This window comes from Sprattus sprattus (assembly GCF_963457725.1).
Source record: "Sprattus sprattus genome assembly, chromosome: 9".
Classification (NCBI taxonomy): domain Eukaryota; kingdom Metazoa; phylum Chordata; class Actinopteri; order Clupeiformes; family Clupeidae; genus Sprattus; species Sprattus sprattus.
In genome coordinates this window covers 24,263,604-24,288,284 of record NC_137928.1, presented here as the reverse complement: position 1 = coordinate 24,288,284, position 24,681 = coordinate 24,263,604, and the positions used below count along the sequence as shown (strand labels likewise).

The 24,681-nt window shown below is 44.7% G+C and overlaps 1 protein-coding gene across 1 annotated transcript in view; it reads right to left on the bottom strand.

Moving 5' to 3' along the window:
* nlk2 (nemo-like kinase, type 2) overlaps window positions 1–24,271 on the bottom strand; it is a 56,654-nt gene extending 32,383 nt beyond the window's left edge. Inside the window, exons 1-3 of the mRNA XM_080845384.1 lie at window positions 22,602–24,271; window positions 1,995–2,124; window positions 1,688–1,743 (exon numbers count right to left, since the gene is read on the bottom strand). Coding sequence (XP_080701510.1) covers window positions 1,688–1,743; window positions 1,995–2,124; window positions 22,602–23,071 — 656 coding nt within the window. The 5' untranslated portion in view covers window positions 23,072–24,271. The remainder of the gene's footprint in view (window positions 1–1,687; window positions 1,744–1,994; window positions 2,125–22,601) is intronic.
* Between the last annotated feature and the right edge of the window lie 410 nt (window positions 24,272–24,681).

Genomic DNA, 24,681 nt, shown 5'->3' with positions numbered 1-24,681 from the left:
TTCAACTTTGAGCTTTTTCAGCTAACAATACTTTTTTTGAAGTTAACGGCCGCATTGTGACACAAAAGCAACAATCTGGTTTGATGGACTACTACTTATCACCAGTGTGTGTATGTGACCCACACCAGTATGTGTAAGTGAGTATGTGAGCACGTGAGTATGTGCCACACCACAGTGCAGCGGGGGCTGGAGAGTGCCAGAGCTCTCGTTCATGTCATTCACTGGGCGGCTACCGCTGGCCATCTCAGGCCTGAATCAGCTAAATTCAAAATCACATCTCCATGCACAGCTCCCACCACAGAACTGCCACCGCTCCCAGACTAATGTGAATGGCTGGGGTCAGCCAGCAACCCACAGCACGGCCTCTCTAGCGCACCACCCTAGCACCACGTGGTACGAGCCCAGTCGAGATTCCCCTTGGTCAGTGAATCAGAAGAGAGAGCGAGAGAGAGAGAGAGAGAGAGCGGTGGGGGGGAGAGAGAGAGAGAGAGACAGAGAGAGAGAGAGGAGAGACAGAGAGAGAGAGAGAGAGGAGAGATAGCGAGAGAGAGAGAGCGAGCGAGAGTAGGGAGGGACAAAGAGTATGCCAGAGAGAAGAACTACCCACATGCTGGTCCTCACAGGGGACCCATGTCATTAGCAACGTATGAGCTTATGAGGCTCCATAACTGAAAAGACACACACTGTCAGTTAAGAAATCTAGTCTCCAATGCTGAGTTCACTCAACGAAAGAGGAGATAAAAGCAATGGTCTCCCAGAAGACAGAAGGCAAACTCTGATTTTCTGGTGAAAGAATCTGGCCTTCTGTGCAAGCAGCACTGAGCTCATCAAAAGACCCTTGTGGACTGTGGAAAGCAGCGTCTAGCCTCCTCAGCCTGCATGTGCTCACAGAAGAGCATCTCCCATCCCGACAGACCAGAAACATCCCGCTTGTTGAACGCATTTTTGAAGCTTGTTTTTTTTTTCCCCACTGAAATTTCGAACGCAACTGCGATCCTAATCTACAGGCAGCTTCTCTGTTTTTCATGCTTCAGCGCAGTCAGATCGCTGATGGCAGACAGACTCAACCCATTTACCAGCAGCACTACAGACACTGCTGGCATTCTGCTCCTCTCCACAACAGCACCACACACACACACACACACACACACACACACACACACACACACACACACACACACACACACACACACACACACACACACACACAAACACACACACACACACACAAACACACACACACACACACACACACACACTCAAAAACAGGTCAGATCTGAATCAGAGCTGAAACACATCTGACACACTCCGGCCCCATCCTCCCAGCTTGTTTCTGGAATGAGCAGACAGATTAAATTCCTGATAGCCATCACTGAACGGACCACTAACAGAATGCAGCTCAAAGGAAAGACAGGGAAAAAAGACAGGGAGGTAAATACATACCACGCTAAAGGTCACAGCTCTACCAAGACCATCTATTTTCTGTCCACAAATTAAGCTTGTCTATTTTGGGAATCACCTGCTCTTGTCAGTTTTAAAACAAACATGTTTGTTCTGTGCCTGTTTTGATGTTAAAGGGTAGTAACGTGACTATATTTCCGATATGTTGTTTGTCTCTACAAGAGTGATGGAAGAGTGCACGATCATTCTAGCATTGCCTGGTCAGTGGCTAAGCAGTACAGGATACATTTCCTCGAAGTAGTCGATATGAGGAGGCTGCAGAATGTCAAGAGCTGACAGGACCTGCAGAGAAAGAGAGAGAGAGAGAGAAGGGGTGGGGGGGAGGGTGGGAGAGAGAGATAATGTGAAAGTGGGGAGGGAGAGAAAGAGGACAAGGTCAGCACTGTCAGCACTGTGAGATAGTGGGTGATGACATCAGTCTTTAACATAAACATCCCAGTTTAGTGGAGGCATGGACCCCAGTGAGGTAATCTAGCTACTGAGAGCAAAGCAAGAGCAGAGGACAAAGGTGGTGTGGTACACATTCTCCTCACATTGTCATGCTTGAAGAAACAGAGCATCTTCAGCTCGCGGAAGACCCTCTTGCAGGAAACAAGGTTCTGGAAGACGTTGGGCATCTTTTTGAGGGCGACCCGTTTGCCATCTCTTGGATCTGTCACTGACCTGAAGAGAAAGAAAGAAAGAGAGAAAACTACACATTAGGAAACCACCCATCCAATCAAAGAACAATACAATCAGAAACGGACTACAGTGAATGTCGTGATTATGAGCAAATTTTCTTTCCTATTTTCTTTAGGAGTTTTCACCAATTAACCAACCACTAAGAAGAACAAAGACCTGTACTACCCAGCCCAAATAAGCAAAAGCCCTGACAAAAAAATAAATAAAAAAACACCAACAGCCCTTTACCCAGTGTGAGATGGCTAAGGGCTTAAGAGAACCCACTTTCCCAAATCCCCATTAACGGGGAACAGAAGGCCCTGGATACAGCGCTGCAGTCATCACTGTGTTCCCTGCAAGACGCGCTAATTGGAGCACAGAAGCGCCGAGTCCCCGATGCGCCACATCTCCAGCAGGATGGAACATGTCAACGCCAGGGCCCCAGACGCCCGACATGCACCGTGACGCCAACAGACACCCGCCATGCGCACCGTGACGCCAACAGTGAAGGATTATCCAGTCCCTCTGTCGTGCGTGTGTGTGCGATGTTACAGGAGTGATTACACAGAGGAGGAGCTGCGATGCCATTTCCACCTCCACTGGAAACCGTTCGGGACAAAAAAACACTCTCACACAGACACACAAACGACAGCCATCTTGAGAAATGCACTCGCACATGGCACTTCATCAGTAAAAGTGTTCATGGACAAAGCAGACAAACACATTTCCCCTGCTCACTGACCGTTAGATATATAAGGAATGGTAAAGAATAAAGGACCTGTGGACCACATGGGTCAGCCAGGGGTCTTCAGGACAACGATCAAGCAGAAATACCATAACATCAACCACATGTGAATGTATTCATGAACGCACAACTTGAGCATCCATCAACTCCAAGCACCTGCTCATGGACACACATGAAGCAAGTTCCCTCATCACTACCGAGACTCGGCGATCGCCCTCTGAGGTAAACCAGTGACCTAATTGAAGTGAGAGCTGGGGGTAGAAAGGCGGCCGAGGGAAGGTATATTATTTATTCATTTATTTATGTGTTTATTTTTGGATCAGAATGCAGGAGGTTACGCTGAGGTCTCTCCAGTCAGTCGAGTGGATAACACGGGCGTAACAGAGGGGTGCAGGGTGTACTGGAGAACTTTGTATTAAACATAAATGTCTTCCTTTAAGCACCAGTGCAGAGAAGGCAAACAGAGCCCAGCGTGGGTTTCTAAGTGCTAGAGGACAAAAACACAAACAAGATCAGGGCAACAGGCTGAATCTCTAAAGGAAATGTCTTCAGTTAGTCAGCATGGAGGGAAGATCTTCTCCAGCAGCCAAAGAGTCAGGACAAGAGCTGATGTTCTATTTATTTAATCTCTCAAGTCATCCAGCCATCTCCAGATGGATCATTAACAGACAGGGGCCTCTCATCTCTACAATGTGTACCCGAGAGAGAGAGAGAGAGAGAGAGAGAGAGAGAGAGAGAGAGAGAGAGAGAGAGAAGGAGGGAGAGAGAGAGTGACAAAGAGAATATGTCAGGTAGAACAGTGAGAGAGAGATGAAAGACATAAGCCTGTAAAATAATGAGATAGACAGGGAAGAAGGTGGCGTCAAGAAATATACAAAGGGAAGCCAGAGAGAGAGAGAGGGAGAGAGAGAGAGAGAGAGGGAGAGAGAGAGAGAGAGGGAGAGAGAGAGAGAGTGAAGGTGAGGTGAGGGAGGGAGATAGAGGGCGGTTTGGTCATGTGATCATGAGTAGGATTAGAAACTACGCATGAGGGAGGCAGGAAAGAAGGGAAAACAAGAGAGAGAAAGAGAGAGAGAGAGAACGACATTACATGACATTACACGATGATAAAGTGAGGCTAAAGTAAAACAGCTTTTAAAATTCTCATTTGATGAGAGAGGAGCTAATAGGAGTGTAAAGGGAAATGCAGTCTAGACTCAAAGCTTTGAGAAAGGAGATTAGCACTAGCCACCTCTCTACAGCGACATCGGCTTCAAAGCCACGTGAAAGACAGTCCCTGACCTCTGGTCATCCAATCACTCTTAAGAACACAGACACAGACACAGACACACACGTCTAAAAGATAAGGCAACAAAACTTCCCTCAAACTTTTCCTCCCCCCTCTCTTTCTCAGTTTCTGTCTCTGTCTCTCTCAAACCAGCCTAATCACCACACAGTTCCCTCCCATGTCTGAGATTTTAATCAACTCTATTTAGTTCTAGTGCAGAATTTGTTATGATGTGCACAGTATGTCTTTGCACTCTATATGCCTTGCCTTGGCTGTGAAAGACAACATCTTAACTGCAGTAAATCCGGACACCCAGAGAAATAGGAAAATGTTCTATTTAAAAAAGGTTACAAAACCGAATGTAGATGCTGCTGCACTTTCAAGCCCCTTCTCACTAAAGCATGATGTAAATATTGTTTTTCATTTCTGGAGATGTTCAGGGATGGAGGGGATAGAAGGATGAGAAGCTAGACAACATTCATCTCTGAAGGCAGTGTGCTCTACACTAATGTGGTCTACAGATCTAAGGACGGCAGCATGGTTACGACTTTGATGTTTTATATTAGCCAGCATGAACACACAACTCTCCAACATTACACCCCTGGAGAGCATGAGAGAGAGAGAGGGGGGAGGGAGAGACGGACTGTGTTTTATGAAAGACTCACACAGGGCAAAAAACAGACGGACATCCAAGAGGAACCCTTAACGAATAACACAGGAACTTCACTCTTTCACCTCGGCAAAATCATATAGGGCTGCTCACATTCTGCCGCTCTCAAAAAAATCGTATCGATTTTCTATGGATAACCATGTGTGGGCTCGGCTAGCACCGCTGGTCAATGGTGCGCCTGTCCACCGATTCGACATATAGGTTGGGAGCGGATGCAGCAGGGGAGTAAGCCCTAAACACAAAGCGTGCTGACATCCCTGTGCTGGCATCCCTGTACTCGCCCCTCGCCCCAGTAGCCCTGCTCTGGCCATGGCTGAGCTGCTGTCCTGATTCAAGATGCTGCCCTGTGATAATGTGGCGTGGGTTTTTCATTTTCACCCACTCCCAGCATGATCCACCATCCAAGTGGGAGACACAGAAAAAACCTGTCTGAAAATTAGAAACGATTCATTTTGTCCCTCATTAATATTTCAAACACTGGAATGTTTGAGAGAAAAAAAGAGTGCAAGGCAGATTGATCTAAAAAGGGACAAAGCCATGTTTGAAATGTCAATACCTTTATATTTTTAGATCACTTAAATGTTTTCTTGGGAGTCTCGCAAATTCACAGGAAACAGCATGTGATCCGTGTCTTTTAAAAATGTTCTTTCCATCTAGTAAGCACAAAGATATGCAATTTTAAAAAGCTCATTTAGGGAGAAAGAGAAGAGAGCAGGCTGTGAGGTAGGGCAGCATGATTCTCCCTCTCTAATATTCATTCATATAGTTTCTGAAATCTTCTCACATAGCCGATTCTGGATCGGACGAGGCCGTGATCTGGCACGGAGCCAGTGGATCTGTGTAAGGTCAGAGTCGGATCCGTTAAAGATTCTGCCTCGATCTGGGTTGCCATGCTGACGGGGCACGAGCGGCCAGAGCCAAGCCCTGTATTCCTGCGGCTCTCTCCCCTTCACTGCGACACAGCAGCTGTGACAGGCCCAGCACAAACACTGGCCTTGTGCGATTCTCAATGAACACAGGAACGCCTTTATTATCTGTAGCTCAACACGGGGTTGGCGAAGAACCAGAGGGAGAGAGAGAGAGAGAGAGAGAGAGAGAGAGAGCGAGAGAGGGAGGGAAAGAGAGGGGGAGGGAGAGAGGGAGGGAGATTGGCCTTCGGTGGTGAGCACAGCTTCTACACAACAGCAGCGCTATCACTCAAGGAGTGACTGGATGGAATACTGGAACTGGTGGTAAACATTCAACATTGGAGTAAAAAAAACAGATAAACAGTTACTTTCAAATATTGTTGCTTTCAAGTTCAACTAAATATGTCAGATTTGTGCCATTCGGAGACACTTACCATGACAGGGTTCATAGAGAGCTTTTTTTATTCGCAAAGAGTAATGCACTATGTCCCCATAGAACTGCAGGCTTGATATCATATAATATGAGCAACTCCACTGAATGAACAGGGCCTTGAAGAGCAAGGGCTTTCCCTGCCTGTGTTAATGTAGGACACGATAGGCAGTAGAATCATGGATGACTGCAGCAACATCAACTGGCTGGCATACTGATCAATACGTGGTTTATGTGTCTCTCTCTCCCTGTCTCCCTCTCTTGGAAGCTCATCAGTTAAAACAAATGACACACTTCATGTTACCAGATGACTCGCCCAGTAATATTCACCCAAGCTGTGTTTAAATATTTGCCATGGTATTGTTACGATGTATCCAGATTCAAAATGTCATCCTCAACATGTCATGCTGGTTCAACCCACTGATATCCTCACAATGCAGAGCCAACAGGAAGATGAACTGCAGTTCCATGGGAGTAATTCTACATGATCAACATGGAATTGTTTGGCCATGCATGGGAAGACTGAGTCAACAAGAATGAATTGATACTACACACAAATATTAAACATAGATATTTCACCTGAATAATGCTACTGTATTAAGTGATAAGGTTCCAAAGGCATTTTGCTGTACCATCCCAGTCAATGACATTTCACAACATCCAACTGCACATGGCCTGGATCAAGCCGAAAAAGAAGAGATTCACTCAACAAAAAAGTACAACTAAAAACTGAACGCTTTTGCGAGGACAACAATACCTGCAGAAAACCTAAAACAAAGAGGCCTTGTAACGCAACTGAGGTCGCTATCTGTGCGGCGTACCGCAGCCTTGGCTGCTTGCAAGGAGCTCAGGAAGTAAGGAGCTGCCAAAGAGAGGTGAAGGAAATACGGGCACAGACGGCACATAGCCATCAGACGGACTCATCGCACACACACAGACACAAGCATACACACACACACACACACACACACACACACACACACACACACACACACACACACACACACACACACACACACACACACACACACACAGACACAAGCATACACACACACACACAGACACAAGCATACACACACACACACACACACACACACAGACACAAGCATACACAAGCATACACACACACACACACACACACACACACACACACACACAGACACACACACACACACACACACACACAGACACAAGCACACACACACACGCCCAAAGGCAAGCATGTACAGATTACGCAACAATCACACCCCATCCCGCATGTCCATGTTTAGCTCGGGTGTCGCCATTAAACATGCACATCCAATCTGTGAACATGTGTTGCTTTCAAACTGATGGAGGAAGGTGAGAATCTTTGGGACGTCTGCCAGCGCAGTCCTGCTCTCTACTGTGTTCAAAGAGAGCGGCCATGGAGGAAAGAAATAAATGAACGAGGCCGTTCTTGAGACGGTTGGATTAAGTGTGCAAGGTGATTACATTTTCACTTCAGTATTCTTTTTCCGACTCATGCCAATTCATGCCAATTCAACGCCCACTGAAAATCTTTTGATAGCACTTTGCTCATCATTTTTAGCACTGCTGTGCTACGATTAAATTCATCCTAATCTTCATTAGGCATGAAACCACACACAGCTGGCTGGCCATACGACAATGCACACATTAATACCTCTCCATCCATCAAGATTTGCATGGGCTTAAAAGTGTAAGGTCAATAAATGAATACAGAAAAATGGTGTTAACCCTGGCATTTCAGACTGACCAGGAAGCTGTTTTTAAGAGCTGTGTAAACCTTTACATGAAGACAAACATCTTGACCTTCTTGGCTGAGATGAATGTGTATGTGCACTGGGACCTAAATGGCACTTTAGAGCACTTCATTGTGGTGGTTAGCCACCCCGTACACCACCAAGATAAATAAGGATAGTTTCCCTAGTAAATATATACCACACACAAAGTCATACAAACCCTTTAGAATATGGTAAATATTTGTATACATCACTGTTACAATAAGTAACTTTGTATGTTGTTATGTTTGGCATGTGGACCACTAAGCAGTATGTTCACCGGTCCTGCTGCCAGACAAAGTCTTCCTGCTATCTCTTCAAACTGAGCACCATGATGGAAATCCATTTTGTTATCCTTATCAACAGTCTCAGTGATTATCCAACTGGTACAAAACCAAGACGTTGTTGATGTTTCCAAAGAACTGCGATTCTGTTAGAATGGTTCCTGGTAAGATTACGAAATAAAGAATTTTAAGTAATATTCATATAATGTATCATACTAGTGCACAAGCATACTAGTGAACGTAATCTTCCTCTGGGATGTTATTTACTCTCACTAGATTATAGCCAAGCAAACAATGCAGGTGTTGAGATTACTTGTTTGGCCTGGATTAGTAAGCAAGATGCACAAAGTGGCCTTTAGGTCATAAAGGGTATATTTGGCTTCATGTTATCGCCTCTCTTGACTAATACTTGACTGAAATGAATGGAAAAAAAGACTTAAATCCTCCCAAGACGTTGCACTGGAATGGTCTGAAACTCTAAACTCTTCACATAGCCAAGCTGTCACTGCTAGGATAAATAATAACTCATATTGTGTATTTTCTGCTGCCAGAGACAAGCTGGTCAAATATCTATTTTATCACATATGGTAAGAGAGCATTTGCGTCATTTCTGTAATAGCCAAATCCATTTTAAAACCTGGAATTCCACTTGGCGCAGGTGGGGACGAGGCGATAGGTTGAATTTAGCAATGCCCGAATTAGCATACAGACTCCTACAAGTTGGCTAGGCATCTAGGAGAGCTCACACGCCTATAAAGGGGAACAGAATGAATGAGAATTAATGAGCTCAGACAGTCACATAGTCAGGCAGATAGACTGTTGTCCTGTGACAGAGAGAAGAGATATTTAGGAACAAAAAGGATTGAGAGTTCTGATCGACACTTAATGCTACGGTTGTTTGTACTTTCAAAGGAGCATGTAATTAAATGTCAGTCATTCAAATTATTCTGAGATTACTAGAAGAAAAACCTGATCAAAGTCAGTGACAGTGAGTTCAAAATGGCCAACTTTCTTCCTCTAAGCATAGCCTGTGCATTTTATTCAATGACCATAATCTCCACTGTGGCCAACCCTGAGGCTTGTGACAGTGACAGTATGTCTCAACTACACTGAGTGACGAGGACGCCATGAAATATTGTGACAGATTCTGATCTGAAAAAGCCAGAGGGGGGGGGGGGGGGGGGGGGGGGGGGGGAGGGACGTGCATGACAGGAAATTTGGTATGGTGGTTTGGTTTGGTGTGTGTGTGTGTGTGTAGGTGAGCAATAAAACAAGATGATTTAAAATCATTTCAAGGCGATGTGATCGATGAACTGCCTTACGTAACCATGGCAGAAATCATCAGAATGCGTCAACATGACACATTTCTCTGTAGCAGAGGACAGAGGAGGAGAGATCTGTTCTTTTACCAGAATTGGTAAGAGTACATTTCAGCCATTGGAAGCATTCCCATCATTCTCATCATCATCATTATCATCATCATCATTAGGAGACAGATGGGACAGTGTTGCTCAAGTCAGTGCATCTGTCTGGTGTTTCCTGGCACTCAAAAGGAAGGGGGGGGGGGGGGGGGGGGGGCAGAATGGATCTAGTGGCTTTGCTTCGACCAATCATTTCCTGGGCTTGCTGCAGATTTTGGTTGATGACCTAGTTATTCCCGAATTAAAAATTGTAACAGGAACATAGCATGCCCTGAGCAAAGACAGGAGATACCAAAGACGGGGAAAAAAGAGATTTGAAGAAATTGTTCTGGTGGAGGCGAGCGTAGCTCAAATGACTCACTTTCTCATATCTAATCTCACCAGGGAATCAGATTAAAGGGATACATTTGGTGACGGAGACAGTTATTAAAACGCTGTGGATGCCTGCAAGACTACAAAGTTGGCTAGATTATTTTTCAAATTCTAACCGACCTGTTTACCCAGACCTATTCTTTATAAGAAGTCATACCATTTTCCACTAAAACACAAAAATGGACAAATTGATCAAAACAATGGCTCTGAACGTTTGATTTAAGCCACAGCTTCATACAGTACCATTTTGCACTGGATGACACACCACAACTGCTAAACAACACAGGATGATGATGGGCCCAGATATAGTAAAACCCTTATCAAAGGGTACAAATTGACTGAAAAGGAAACATCAAGCAATACAAATCAAATTATATTAGGGCAAAAAGACTGTTAAACAGTGGACATAAAGAACTAATCAAAAAATCGAATCATCAAAATGTCAACTAGCATGCACACACACTATGCAAACATTCTGTGAAGTGAAAGTCATGGGACCGAGCCAAGATAATAATTTCTTATGGGACTTGGTCTAACCAAGAAAAGGGCCACTCCATCGAGCTATGCCTCTTGGATGGCTTCAATTATCCTGTAGCTTCAGAGGAGGCTCTTCTAAAGCAAGTTATAGACACACAGATGTCTAGAAGAGTGGGACGTGGGAAGGAGACGGAGAGAAGGAGAATGAACTGGGGAAGAGAGCGATATAGAGAGAGGCCTAGTTATTGGTCAAAAACAGGCAGAGATCATCTGTGTCTTGTGCGTCAGTCCGGCACCATGGTCACTACGCATAAGAGAGGGGGGAGACTGTGCACGAGGGTGCAGCAGATTTGTGTCTCAGATTTGTGTCTCCTTGATATCAGCACAACAAAAGGCACTCTCCCGTCCTTATAAGCGTTTGTCCAGGCAATAAGCAGCAGGGTACACAGAGGGAGGGGGAGGGAGGGAGAGAGAGAGAGAGAGAGAGAGAGAGAGAGAAAGAGAGAGAGAGAGAGAGAAAGAGCGAGTGATAGAAAAGTGACTGGGCAAAAGACATTGAGCGTCGTGGTCCAGCTCAGGTCCATACCGCATGGGAAAACCCACTAAAACTCTGCTCAGCGTTGGGCCTAACGCTGCTAATTGGTTGTCACTGCTCTTTCTAGTTTCACACACACACACACACACACACACACACACACACACACACAGGCAAAGCCATAACTGCCAGACACCACAAAAATATTCAAAATCTATAAATATATTGTGAAAAGGCATCAAAAGAAAAGGGAGCTGCATGCAGCCAAAGTGGACTCAAGACATAATCCCTCATTACAAAACACAGATCTCACTCAATACATGGAGAGGTGCTGAAAGAGAAGGGATTTCAGCTGTTTCCCTGAATCAATTGTTCTAGATTAAACATTGAGGGCCAGTAGAACTCCTAAAAAATCACATCACTGGCGTCATTATCAAGAAGTCACCAACCGAAGGCCACATTTGCTCCCTCCTCCTTAAAGCGGTCATTACTGGAACATCAGGGCAAGCAAATATACATCCCATCCAAATGTAATTGTGTAGACGCTGGAGAGTGATGTATTTTATCTCTTAACCCTCTCATTTGATCTTTGCCCGAGCCAAACTCACTGAAGACCACTAGAGGCTTGAAGAGAGGGAGCTGACAAGGAAAAAAGGGTTTGATTTTCGTTTTTATTTCATGGTGAGCTCCTCATTTAAAGCAATCACTGGCACGAGGAAGCTGTATGAGATTATGTAGGCTAGATAGGAACAGAGAGAGGGGGGGAGGGAGGGAGGGGGAGAGAGAACGACTGCATGACATGACTACATTCTGATTGCGTGATGACAGGGAGGAGAGAAAAGAAGAGATAATCAGGATATCTCCTGGTTGGGTGAAGGTTGATTCTACCCCCCTTTCATCAGACAGGTACATAGTACACACGCAAAAGCTTTTTTTGATTAAGGCTACGCTGCGTTTGAGATCAGACAGAAAAAGAAAGAATAAGATGCAAAACAGACTATTATTAGTAATTACAAAAAGGGAAAGTGGTCCTCCGGGGAAAGAGAGAGAAAGGAGAGATAAAGAGAAAGAAAAAAAGAAAGAAAGAGAGAGAGAAATAAAGAAAGAGAGAAAGGAAAAGGGAAAGAGAGACAGAGACAGAGACAGAGACAGAGAGAGCGAGAGAGAGAGAGAGAGAGAGAGAGAGAGAGAGAGAGGAAGAGAACATAAAGACTTGCACAGAGACAAACATGACCCCTCATATACACAGCGGCCTTCCCCACACGCATATGCACATGCTCCAACTGAGCGCTGTCAGAATGGATCAGTCTCGGCCAGTGGAGGCCTGAAGGGGATGATGGCCAATAATGGATTATCAGTGCAGCTCTTCTGGGTCCTACTGGCCACTGGCCACACCAACTGTGTGGAGAGGACGAGCTAGACCCTGGAAGCGCCCGCTAACCCTGCAGCTCTGGGTTCATGGCCAAGGTGTTTGTTAATGATAAGTGCAAGCTACCAACACACTTAAAAAAAAAACATTCTGTTTGATTTTCATAAGACACACACCTAAAGGATGAAACCCTGTTCTTGATCTATGGGGAATCCTCCCTCTCTGGTTCATTCTCCTCTCTCAGATTGTTTTGGCTTGACAGCCCAATTTGGACATTCTCCTTCAAAACACAAGCTTTTCCTTCACACCTTCTACAGCATACATTTGTGTTTGTGTCACTTGGAAAAAAGGGTTCAATGACCTACAGGTTCTAGCTGGTAACCGTTGCACGTGCTTATGTGTGTGTGTGAGTGTGTGAGTGTGTGTGTGTGTGTGTACACACATGCGTATGTGACAGGGAGAGCAGGGGTGGGGGCAGTTGGACTGAGGCATGCTGGCCAGAGAAGTAAAGCCAGTTGCCCCAGGGGCCAAAGCCAAGCATGTGCCATTACCCTGAGCACATTCCAAACCTTCCTCACCGCCCCCCCGCCCCCCAAGCACACACAATACGAACAAGCCAACCAACGCACTCACACCACCCCAAGGCAAAGCCCTCACACAAATAGGATCAGCAAAGGGTGCCATATGGTAGCCCTGACAACGTAGCTAATTTGTAGGAGAGGGATTTTCTGCGATGGGAAGGTAAGAGAAAGTGTGTGAGTATGTGTGTGCGTGAAGCAGAGAGGGTGGGTGGCAGAAAACATGTATATGGCAACAAAACATCATCTCAGCATGTTTGAAGAACTACACACCAGCGCAAACAACAAGGCAGCAGCAGCAGCAGCAGAGACGAGCCAACATGAGCTACAGCTGGTCAGGGCAAGAGGGAGAACTAGTCCTGAGCCTAGTGCCAAATCAGCAAAGAAAAAAACTGATCTGATGACTGGCAAAATAAAGAACAAAAGGTTTGGGATAGCCTCATGTTCACAACAGACATGATAACAGCTGAACCGGTTGAGTAGTGGTTATGTTCAGCTGTTCTTTGTTCATCTTCTTCGAGGGCTGGCCTTACCAGCCAGCTTTGCCGAATTTCATTTCAGGGCTCGACAGGGTTTCTTGTAGATACTGGAGAACATGCACGTTATCAGAATAGCTAGAAGCACCATAATGTCCAGCTCGTAATGTTACACGCGCATGCTATCAGCCAGGCCCAGTGGTACAGTAGACTGCAGATGGGTGGTTGGGGAAAGGTGCTCCTGGCTGATAAGAGCTTATGGGTCAGGTTCACGTGTGATGCAACAGGACCACTCCCTGACAATAAACTCACAGCATAGGAGTCAGACCATCAGAAAACCCCTTTTCTCTGAGGGTACAGAATACATTCCCCATGCGTGATATTACACTGTATGTGGATGAACCGGTATTAAAATTATTATGTTTTTAAAATGCTTAACGCAAGCCCACTCTCCGACTGAATTAGCCTTGCAGCCATGATAAAAAAAGTGTATAAAACTTGTAAAAAACGTACTCGAAAAGAATCTTCATTTTCCAATTGAAAGTTCTACAAAACTAAATAGTTCTTAGCTAAGATGTCGATATGAAACAAGACAGGAATTGCTGGGAGTCCTGAGGTACAGTAAAGGCAGTCTTGACCTTGCCACTATGGATGAGGGCCAAAAAGTAATCTGTTTTAGCCCATATTTACAAATCTGGCAATGCTAAATTCACACTCCAAACTACATTTGGTCACAAAATCACACGCAAAAAGTGACATGGAGAATGATTATATACCCTACAATGTGAGAGACAGGCTTTTTTATTATTCCAAAATAGATTTCCACGAGAAATTAGTTTTGCTGATGAGCAGTGAAAAAACAAGTTAGAAATATACAAGAATATGGGTGAGAGAACAGGCTTCCCCTAACCAGGCTCAGATCAACACACTGTGTATCACCGGTAGGAATGGTCATATATGCACACAGAAGAAGCACACAACAGGAACGGCAAGAGGCTTATTTTTACTTTTTACATTTGAAATACATTTGTGTACAAAACTACACCAGTGAAATATCTTTGTGGCTAGTTGTCCATCTGAAACATATAGGGCCTATTGTTTCTCTTCATTGAATGTGTGTTCTACAAACCCAATGCGTACGTTTCAGCACCAAGACTGCAGAGATTTATTGCCATGACAACATAAAAACAATAGCCTAAAATGCGTTGCAGATCGGGACCTTGATAAGTGTGAAGAACTACAATATGACTTAAACGGAGTGAGTAAATGAACACTAAGTGGCGGGTCTCCCCCAAGAGCTCTCCAATGGAGAGGCACAATTCACGAAACCACACACTAATGGTCCCTCTTGCTGGGGGAAATCATACTGCATTGTGTTAGGCAGGCACAGCTAGTAAGTTCCAATTCTGTTCTGAGATGGAGAGAGAAAGAAAGGAAGAAAACAAATATAGCTATAGTCTAAATAATGATGGTTTTAGCTTCGTATTGTGTACTGAGCCCCTTATTAGGGGACAAACAATGCTTCCGACAATGAAGTCTGGCGTCCAGGGACTGTTCAAGCTGGAGATATTACTGTAATGGCGGATGCCCGTGAGGCTGTTTCCCTATCAGCCACAGTAAGAGACTCCATCTAACCCGTGTTGATGGAGGAGGAGGAAAATGGCATGTTTTTCTTCTTCAGCTTACTCCTCTCTGATGATGAGAAAAGGGAGGAGGAAAAGAAGAGCAGGGGAAATGGGATGCTGCTGTTTATAAATGAGGAGTGGACAGTTCGGCTTGCTGAAGAAGCAAAAGGGACACTCACTCACTCACCCTCCCCCCCCCTCCCCCACCCCATGCAGTTCAGGCTTCCTGTTCAGTGCTGTCCTAATCAATGTCGTTTCCCACCACAACACACACACACACACACACACACACACACACACACACACACACACACACACACACACACACACACACACACACACACACACACACACACAAACATCCCCTCCCTCCATTTCCTGAGGATGTTCTTCTAATCAGCTCCGGCTTTGAAAATAACTCTTCACTCTCTAGACTTCTCTTCTTTCCCGTCTTCTTCGTCTTGTTTTCACCCGTCACTGCCGTCTTCCACCGCGTGAGCGTGCCTGTGTGTGGGTGAACTTTCATGGGCATTCCTGGCAGTGCTCGACCTCCAAACACACGTTCGAAGGAGTTGTGAGCTAAACACTGATTCACACCGGCCACTTGGGCCTCGAGCTCCATGACCGCTGGTGGGATTACGTGCACGGAATGCTTGGAATTGTGTGGTGCTTAGTCATTGGCCCACCATGAGCTCCTCTGCAGTTAGCGTGCTGAGGGAAGCTCTCTAGAGACCATGATAATGCTCAGCCTCTTCTTAATGGACCATCCCCAATGTTTACAGGGTGGTTGGACAAGGAGTATGTACCAACACTACAAAGTTCCCTACATAGAGTGTAGGTCTATGTTCCCTACATAGACTCCCTACGTAGAGTAGAGTGTGTGTGTATGTATGTCAAGGGAGGAGAGGTGTTAGGTGTTGCAACATTTTAACAAAGATGTTATAGACATAGCTTTACTGTCTTCATATGTTCCTGTTTTTTATGCATTTGTGTGTGCGTGAGAGAGAATGAGGATTTGACTATTACCAGCGCCCTGCACGACTAAGCATTTCAACACAGTTTGCGAAGGGTGTGGCACGAGACACAAGCAATTCATCCTCACTCACGCTCACTTTAAATAGAAGCTCAATGGTAGCCAGACATGAGGACAGACATATTCAAATACCCTTGCAAACAGCCATACCTGTTTATGGGTGTGGTAGCCCGCATGCAAAACCATCAGCCCAAGGGGCTCTAAAACAAGCATGGAGGCGGCTGGCAACAATGACGAAGGCAGAGTGAGACATTTTTCAAATTAGCAACAGGTCATCTGCCCCATTTATAAAGGGATTATTTGTATCAAACTAGACGTACTGCTAATGACTAAAGTTAGAGAATTAGAAAGAATTAAGTAAATTAGGGTATTTTCAGTTCCAAGAAAAGTGTGAAAAGAACAATAGTTTATGTGTGTGACCTGTCTAGTGAATATGACTATACCAGATATACTCTTGTGCTACATTTGAGTATTTTGTGAAATGTACATGTATACATAAGTAACAATATGAGCTTCATTGTATAACTGTACTAGACAACATTTTGTAAATGAAGCATGCTTATACAAAATGTAGGGTTATAAGTTAAAGGCAAGAACATGTTTGAAAAAAATACTAAAATGTTAAGTATTGACATTTAACATAATAATTTGTTCATATAAAGCTGCAAGCAGTGATCATTTGGGGTCCAAGCAGAATGTGTGATGTAGCCAAGTATCAAAATTTGAGCTATAGCGGTTCTTGAGGGACACAGTGAACAAAAAGAGCTAGGCAGAGAGGAAAAAAGAAAGAAAATAAAAGAACAGTGAGGCTAAGAGGATGATTGCCAGACTGATTGAGGAGAGACTTTGACATCTCTTTATTACATATCATTAACACAGAGCACTTTACATCAGTAATGACTGCACAGAAACAATGTCGGATCAAAACTGAACAAAATAGAAGGGACAGACCTAAAGTAAGACACTGGGAGAGGTCCAGGACTGCCGTCATCCCCAGCTGATGATTCTGCCTCAGCCCAGAACAATCAGACACCTTAAAATAACCTGACAAAGCCATGTGTCAAAGAGGTTAATAGGTATGCCTTCTCCCTCCCAACACCAAAAACAGCCTCCACCAATCAAACACACACACACAGACTTCAAAGGTAAGCCTTTCCTCTCCTCTTGGCCTGTACATCTGCCAAATGCAGGCCTCTTAAGAGCTGCTTTTGACTGCTGTGGCTGCTGAAAAAAGCCCAGACCCCGGCTCTGGGCCTTTTAATGCTGCAGGCACTAAAAGCTCCCAGCCATCAGTGCCAGTAGAATGGCCGTTAAAAATGAGACAAAGAGCGATCAGGGGAAGAAGAAAATCAAATACATAATAATGTATGAGGGGCCGAAACACAGAGGGCATGGATAAGCAGGAAGGAAACAGGAAGTAGGAGGAATCCAGGCAAGACCCAGGAGGAGTGTCAGGGTGCAAAGGCAGCAGCACCAGCGGCAGCATGCACAGAATGCAGCAGGGTCAACGACCTCTAGTTGGGTCTCACCACCAACAGCTGCATTCGTGGATATAGGTATTCTGCTGATAAGTCAAGGGTTTGGCAGACTGCGGTCAATATTCAAACTGATAACAGAACAGTGTTTATTTTTTTTACCAAATGTTTCTCAGAAGGTGTTACAAACCTGATCACACCAATCCCTGATTTATTACATTATGCAGTATATTTTTTCACGCTGCATACTTCTGAAATGTTCACCTGAAAGCAGATATAAACCTGTAATGATGTGTTTTTATCACTTTTTTAATCACTCACAGCAATAAAACTTACAATTTGAAGACCCCTGTGGACCACTCTACAACACATGTGACCTACTTGTGGTGACATTAAAAAAATGCCATGCTTTCGCTTTCAGTTCAGCTGACAGCCAATAATAAGGGTAGTTATGCATCATCAAAAGCACCATGTGAACAGGCATGACCGTGGGCCAGTTCGTATTTCACTGAGGGTGTTCTCACAGTAGAGCGTGTGGTCCGGACCCGAGTCCGTTTAGGATGCTTTCGCACTAAAACCAGGGTACGCTTAAGCCGTTAGACCAGTTTGTTCGTTAATGTGAAGTTCGTTTTCAACTTAGGTGCACACCATGGACCGTACCAGAGTCATCTGGGGTCTGGGCTACGGTTTACCTGAACTTTTGATGTGAAAGCCATCTAATCTAAAACCAGGAAGCAGACACTATTTATGACTGCTGATAGATCCAAATTCTCCGACAATAAATCAAGTTATTTATTAACATGCAATTTTCTAAGAAGCTTAATTTTTTAAATAGTGACTAGATGACAGCCACATGGCAATTCATGCTTGTGGGTAACTGGAGTGTAAGCTCTGTAAATGAATCTCGCTTTGGTGCCGGTCTCCGCAAAATAATTCAAATGTATCAAATTAACAAAAAGAAGAAAAAAATCTATTGAGCACAGCCCTCCATTTTCCTTCCCTTGCTCTGCGTGGTTGCCTCGAGACATTGATAAATAAAAGCTGCAGATTCCTTATGTGTTTTCATAAACGGACCATGGCTTACAACTAAATTATGTAATGTGAAAAGAAACCAGCAGAGGCAGGGGGAGAAGGGAATAATTATAACTGCGTTCGGACCAGAAACATACCAAGTATGAAAACAGCCTGAATTTTATTTAGTTTTTCATATTTTCTCAGTTCTTCTAAATCTGATGCTACACTATTCACCAAGTCTGCCTTAAACCAAAGTCCGTGCCCAGCTTCAAGGAAGCACGTCCCCCACACGGGTCAAACTGCTGTAGAAACCCTCACATCCAGAATTTAAAAACGACATTGACCTAATATCTTCCAGTGCGCTTTTCTTTCTATATTCAGTTACCCATCGCTGCACCCGAGACTTTTTTTTAATAAGACCTGACCGTATCCTCATTTATATGATAAGCTTCCCACAGACTTTCTTTCAATCAGCAAGCAATATCATGTGAAACTGCAACGCAATTCAGTGAAAAGGGTATGACATCTGTGGATGTGCCCCTCTATGCCCACCTCCCAGTATGTTTCCAATGTAAATGTAAGGGGATGCCTGCCCGACAGAAGCCACTTGATTCTAAAAAATATATACCATTAATAGCAATTTCAAAAACATTCATGACATCATATTCCCTGCTCTTTGTCTTTATTTGTGGATGGAAAATATTTCCCCGTGGAGGCCATACCCTTGAAAGGGTGAAGTAGTACTCTGCAATCATGACTCAGTAGGGATAAGGATGGTGGAGGACATGTTTAGAGAGGACAGTGTTGGAGGATTTTTAGAATGGCCCAGTGGTTAAACACACAATGGCAATTATGGGATTATGGACATTATGGAAAACCAGACACAAATTCTCATTCCCTCCAAGTTACCACTCCCCCACCCTGGGTCACCATGTGAAGCATGAGGCCAAGGTCATATGATGGGTAACAGGGCCTTACATCGGGTCACTGGGGGAAGAGTGCCTGCATGTGGGACCACGTAAACATTCCAGGCCATGATCAAAAGCCCCAGCACTGGAGACTTCTGTTATGAGTGGTGGGGTCGCCCTGAGGGTCCTTCTTGACAAATACATTTCCTCCAGAAGGGGAAAGTGAAAAAGATAACACAGACAGCTGGGCAAACAGCTTGGGCCATCTTAGGTGAGAAACACTCTTCTAAAGAAGTACAAAAACATGGTTTCAAACTGCTCTGGGTTAGCTGGTGGATGAAGAACATAAATTACAGTATTTTTTCCAAAAATCAGATGCTGTTTAATGTAGATCCTGGATGCCATCTTCATACAGCAAAGATGTTAATTATGTTCCCATGGGAACTATCCCCCGTCATGTCTTCAATATGTGGGTGGACTTAAAAACACAAAAATCAACCCCAAACCAAATCCTGACCATTTAACAATATAAATGACTTTAGCTTAAAAAATCCTGACAATGAACATCCTGACACTCACACAAACACAAACTCACACACTTCCTGCGGTTTATAAGCCACCTAAATAAAGGATGATTTATCCATCACTGTGTCTAAATATACACCATCCTCACGAATGAGGACACAACTTGTGCCTTAACAAGATGCCTAGCAAATAGGTTAGGGCCAGATACTTTGTCTCATTACTCAAAGAAAAACAAAACAATAACGAATAGATGGCAATGACAAACGATATTTTCAGCCTTGCACATTACACACGTATGTGCGTGTGTGTGTGTGTGTGTGTGTGTGTGTGTGTGTGTGTGTGTGTGTGTGTGTGTGTACATGTGTGGCTTATGGATCACACCACCAACCTGCATCAAGATGCTACACTGAATTTTTAGTGTTGGCCAATTTGCGTGTCCATACTGTAAAAGATGGTGAAATGGCGAAGAAAACCTTAAACTTGATCTGGGGCCGAACACGGATAAGCACATGGCATGCATTCTCTGCTGGGGTCTAAGCCAATTTAGTCCACATTTCACCACTGCTTGCATCAGCAAGCACTCACTGTATTCTAGTGCAGTCTGCCAAAAGCCAAGCTCCACAGAAAATGTCCCAACTAGATCTTAGTTCCTTGCTTCGCACTCTACAGTTATTTAGACCTGTTTACAGCAGCTGCAGCGCAATCACCCACCTCAGTCATTAGCCTGCTATAAACCATCTAATGTTAGGCTGAGGGTTGTGAAGAAAGAAGCACTTCCCTACACATTGCTCAATCTTGTGAAATCAGTCAGAGAAGGTCAGGGAGTCAACACGAGTCAACATGAACCACCACCCCCTAGCATAGACTCCAAGTCCCCAGAGAGCAACTTAAAACAGCCCCTCTGTCTCTTTTTCCCTCTTTTTACCACTACCATTTTTTTTCTCACCTATCTCTGTCTTTCCTCACCATGCTCCCTAGCTCGCACCATTTCTCTTCTCTTCTTGCTCTCTCCTTTCATCCCTCCTCCCCTCCCCTTATCTCTTCCAATCTGTCCCTTGTTTTCTCCATCTCTCTCCTCCACCGCCCCATGCACTCACTGTTCCGGGGTGCTCCTGTGCCATCTCTCTGCCTCCAGTGATGGGCTATAAATACCTAGTCAAGCAGCGGTGCAGATTAAAAGCAGACAATGAGCAACAGGAAGCGATTTTGAAGAAAGGTCAGGGTGAGATTACAGTGGCGACAGTGAGTGCTAGGGCCTGCACTGTGCTGACGCAGATATGAGGGGAAGAGCCAAGAGAAGGGCAGCCCCAGAGTCTTTGCTCCAAGCACGCACGCACAAACACACACACACACACACACACACACACACACACACACACACACACACCACACACACACACTTCTTGAAGACCAAGGAGGCCATACACATACTGTAATCCTACCAAATCTTTTGTAATACCCGTCATGCACTTATTACTGACCTATGTTTTCATGAGCATGCTTACTCTGTCATATCCTGTAATCTTTGTATTAGTCTCTTGACAAATAAAACTGTTCATATCATCTCCTACATCCCTTCAAACTTCCTTGCTGTGTGCTGATACCATACCGCAACAGCATGCAAAAACAAAACAACTAGGAACAGCCAGGATATGAATGCAGACAGCACTAACATCGGCCAAGTAGACCAGCTATTAAGCTGTCTACGCAAAACAGAGATAATGCCAAATAAACATGAGGGAACTAATTTGTACTTCCAATCTCTTGAGTCTCAGAAACCATGTCATCAAACCCTCCACTTCAAATGTGGCAGCCAGGGCTTTTCTATGAGCAATAGCTGCCGCCACAGGGCCAACTCGGGGAAGACGCATTTATTCTCAATTTGAACTTTAAAATATTTAAATAAAAACTACTAAAGATTTGTATTCATCACTTATCAAATGCCATATGACATAATGTCAATATTATAAATTAAGGCCCACTAAACCCAAAATAGAATCAACACTAGATACGCAGGCAATTCTCTGCAGAAAGTTGTGAATAACGGCTCAGCTACTGTTCTGAGTTATAGGTGATTAGATCCAGACGCCCACCAACAATAGGCCCCTCAATGGGAGGTCACAATGAACAAACAATACAATATCAGTAGTGCAAGAATCTTCTGTTGAGATCTCTCCTTCAAGAACAGAGAAACTGATTGAATCTGGGAGTCTTTAAAAGGGCTTATCAGGACTCACAAGGTGCTGCCAGATAAAGCAACTTGCCAAAAAAAGCCCCCCCCCCCACTGGCTACTACTCCAAAGCTATTTTTAAAAACGCAACAAAGAAAAACAGTATACGCTAAAGACAGGCTATATCCTCTTTCAATTTTATTTTCCAGAGGAATGTCAGACGTGCGCCGAGAAGTTTTGACAGCGCACATCCTAAACTTTGTGGACAGTTAAATTATTCTCAAGCAAATCAATTATATGTCGGGCCAACTTGACTCATCAAACGGGCAAGCCTACTTCAGTCCACAAGCAGAAAATATCTGTTCCCAGACAAACTCGAACCCAAAAAAGTACTTTGACAGGTAAGGGTAACTTACCAGACCACTCCAAACGCTCCGTATCCGATTGGCCTGTCTGGTTCTATGTCCAGCTGTTGTTGTAAATGATGCGAATGCTGATGGTGGTGGTGGTGGTGAGCTTTGACAGCCGCGGCCGCTTGAACCTGGGCTGGTGCAGCAGCCGCTGCCGGGCCCGGAGCTTGTCCAGGAGCTGGCGAGGGAAAGTACGGTTGCTGCTGGCTCGGGTTCAGCATCACCGCCGCCGCAGCAGCGGCCGCGGCTGCAGCAGCCGTAGAGGCGTGCTGTTGAACGGGATGGACGGCGGCGGCCGAGCCAGGATGCTGCAGATGATGTTGTCCGGGGTGGTGGTGGTGGTGGAGGTGAGGAGGTGGAAGGTGCGGTAGTTGGTGGTGATGGTGCGGGTGGTGTGCCGCCACTGCTGAGGCACCACCGTTGTACGCGGCCATCATCTTTGCGGCATTAGTTGCCGTTGTTCCGCAGAGAGCCATCCACTCAAAACAAAAACAAGGGGAGGAAAAGAACTGGAGCAAAATGGGTCCCTAGTGAGATCTCACGGTGAACAGACTTGATATGTGACTTGTCAAGCTAGAGGCAGTGGTTTTCAAACTGTCATTTGGCTGTCATATGTAACGATATAAAAACCAAAATCAAACCAAAAGTGTCTGACATGAGAAGGAAATAAATGTGTCAGTTGTCATAATTACCCCACTCTCACTGAGCCTCCAGGTTTATCATTCTACGAATCTGACCTAGTTCTGAAAACGGACCCTTACTATTGCGTGCAAAATGCTAACGACTAATGCAATATTAAGCTTCTTAAAGAATTTCTGTAGAAGAATCTGCTTGCTTTACAGAATAAACTGAACAGGCTAAAATGTTGATGCCACAAAAATAAATCCCGCTCCCCCCACAATAAATAAATGTTACACAGCCTTAAATCTCCCGCATGTTGGAAGTGACGAGCAACTCTCCTCACCCCAAATTCGATTTGATTTCCCCCTTTTTGGAAAGAAAAGGGAAATCGATGTGCATTTACATAGAACACAGTGCGTTCATCTTTTACATTTCCTCATGTTTGCCATATTGTCTGATCCAGCACCGACGCTGTTCCCACTGCCAGTGCTGCATTCAGTTTGCAGAAGTTAGCTGGGTCTAAATCAGGCCACGCTCGCTAGCTTGTCACTTGCTAGCTTACTTGTATTTGTCTTTTCACGCAGGCAAAAAGCCTATCGTCAAACAAATCTTTACCTATGTAACGTTGCCGTGTAACAAATTTTTAAGCAGCGTCGCGCGGAAATGTGACCATCGATATACGGCGTTTAGGATATTGACGTTCGTGCAGTGTTCACAAAATGTGGGTCGCTGTCTTCTTCTGAATGTCACTACTCCTGCACTCCCTTGATTCTTGAAATCCGAATCATTTTGATAAAATGAGCTCTCCTCTTCCTTGGAACGAGGAAAACAAAATTCTTCCACGGGCAGTCAACTTATTTTTTCCATCGATACCGACGTCGTGGATTGCCGCTTTGCTGCTTTGTCCCTGTTGGCAGCGCGCCCATGTACATCCAGAAAAAATGGAAATGGAAATAAAAATAAAATAAAAACATCCACTGTTCCTTAGCAGTGACAAAACAAGAGTGCCAGAGTCCTCTCCCTCCAGCCGGATGGCGCTGCCAGGACCTGGGGAAGCACACGCGCAACCGAAGCTTCTTGGGTACCCGTCGAATCCCTTTGTGATTGAAGGGTTCTCCACCAATCAGAGTGCTGAATCCGCGTTTTTGATGTGTCTAAGCCAATTACACGAGGCGAGACAGGAACTGAAAGGCTTACCAAAATAAACAGGAATTGATGTGCTTGAAACTGCCGCCATTATGGCTCCTCTCGCCCGTGGAAAGAAATAGAGAACAAGTACAGATATTGAGCCCAAATGGCGTGGTAGCGTTGCCACTTGCTCAAAAAGATTACGCGAGTAATGTGAACCAATCGTCTTACAACATGAAATAACTTCCTCAGTCCGAAATGATTGTCATGGAATACTTACTTACATGTATAATGATATGTAGGGGTTATGTTAAGGGCAAATGTGCAGGCTAATTTG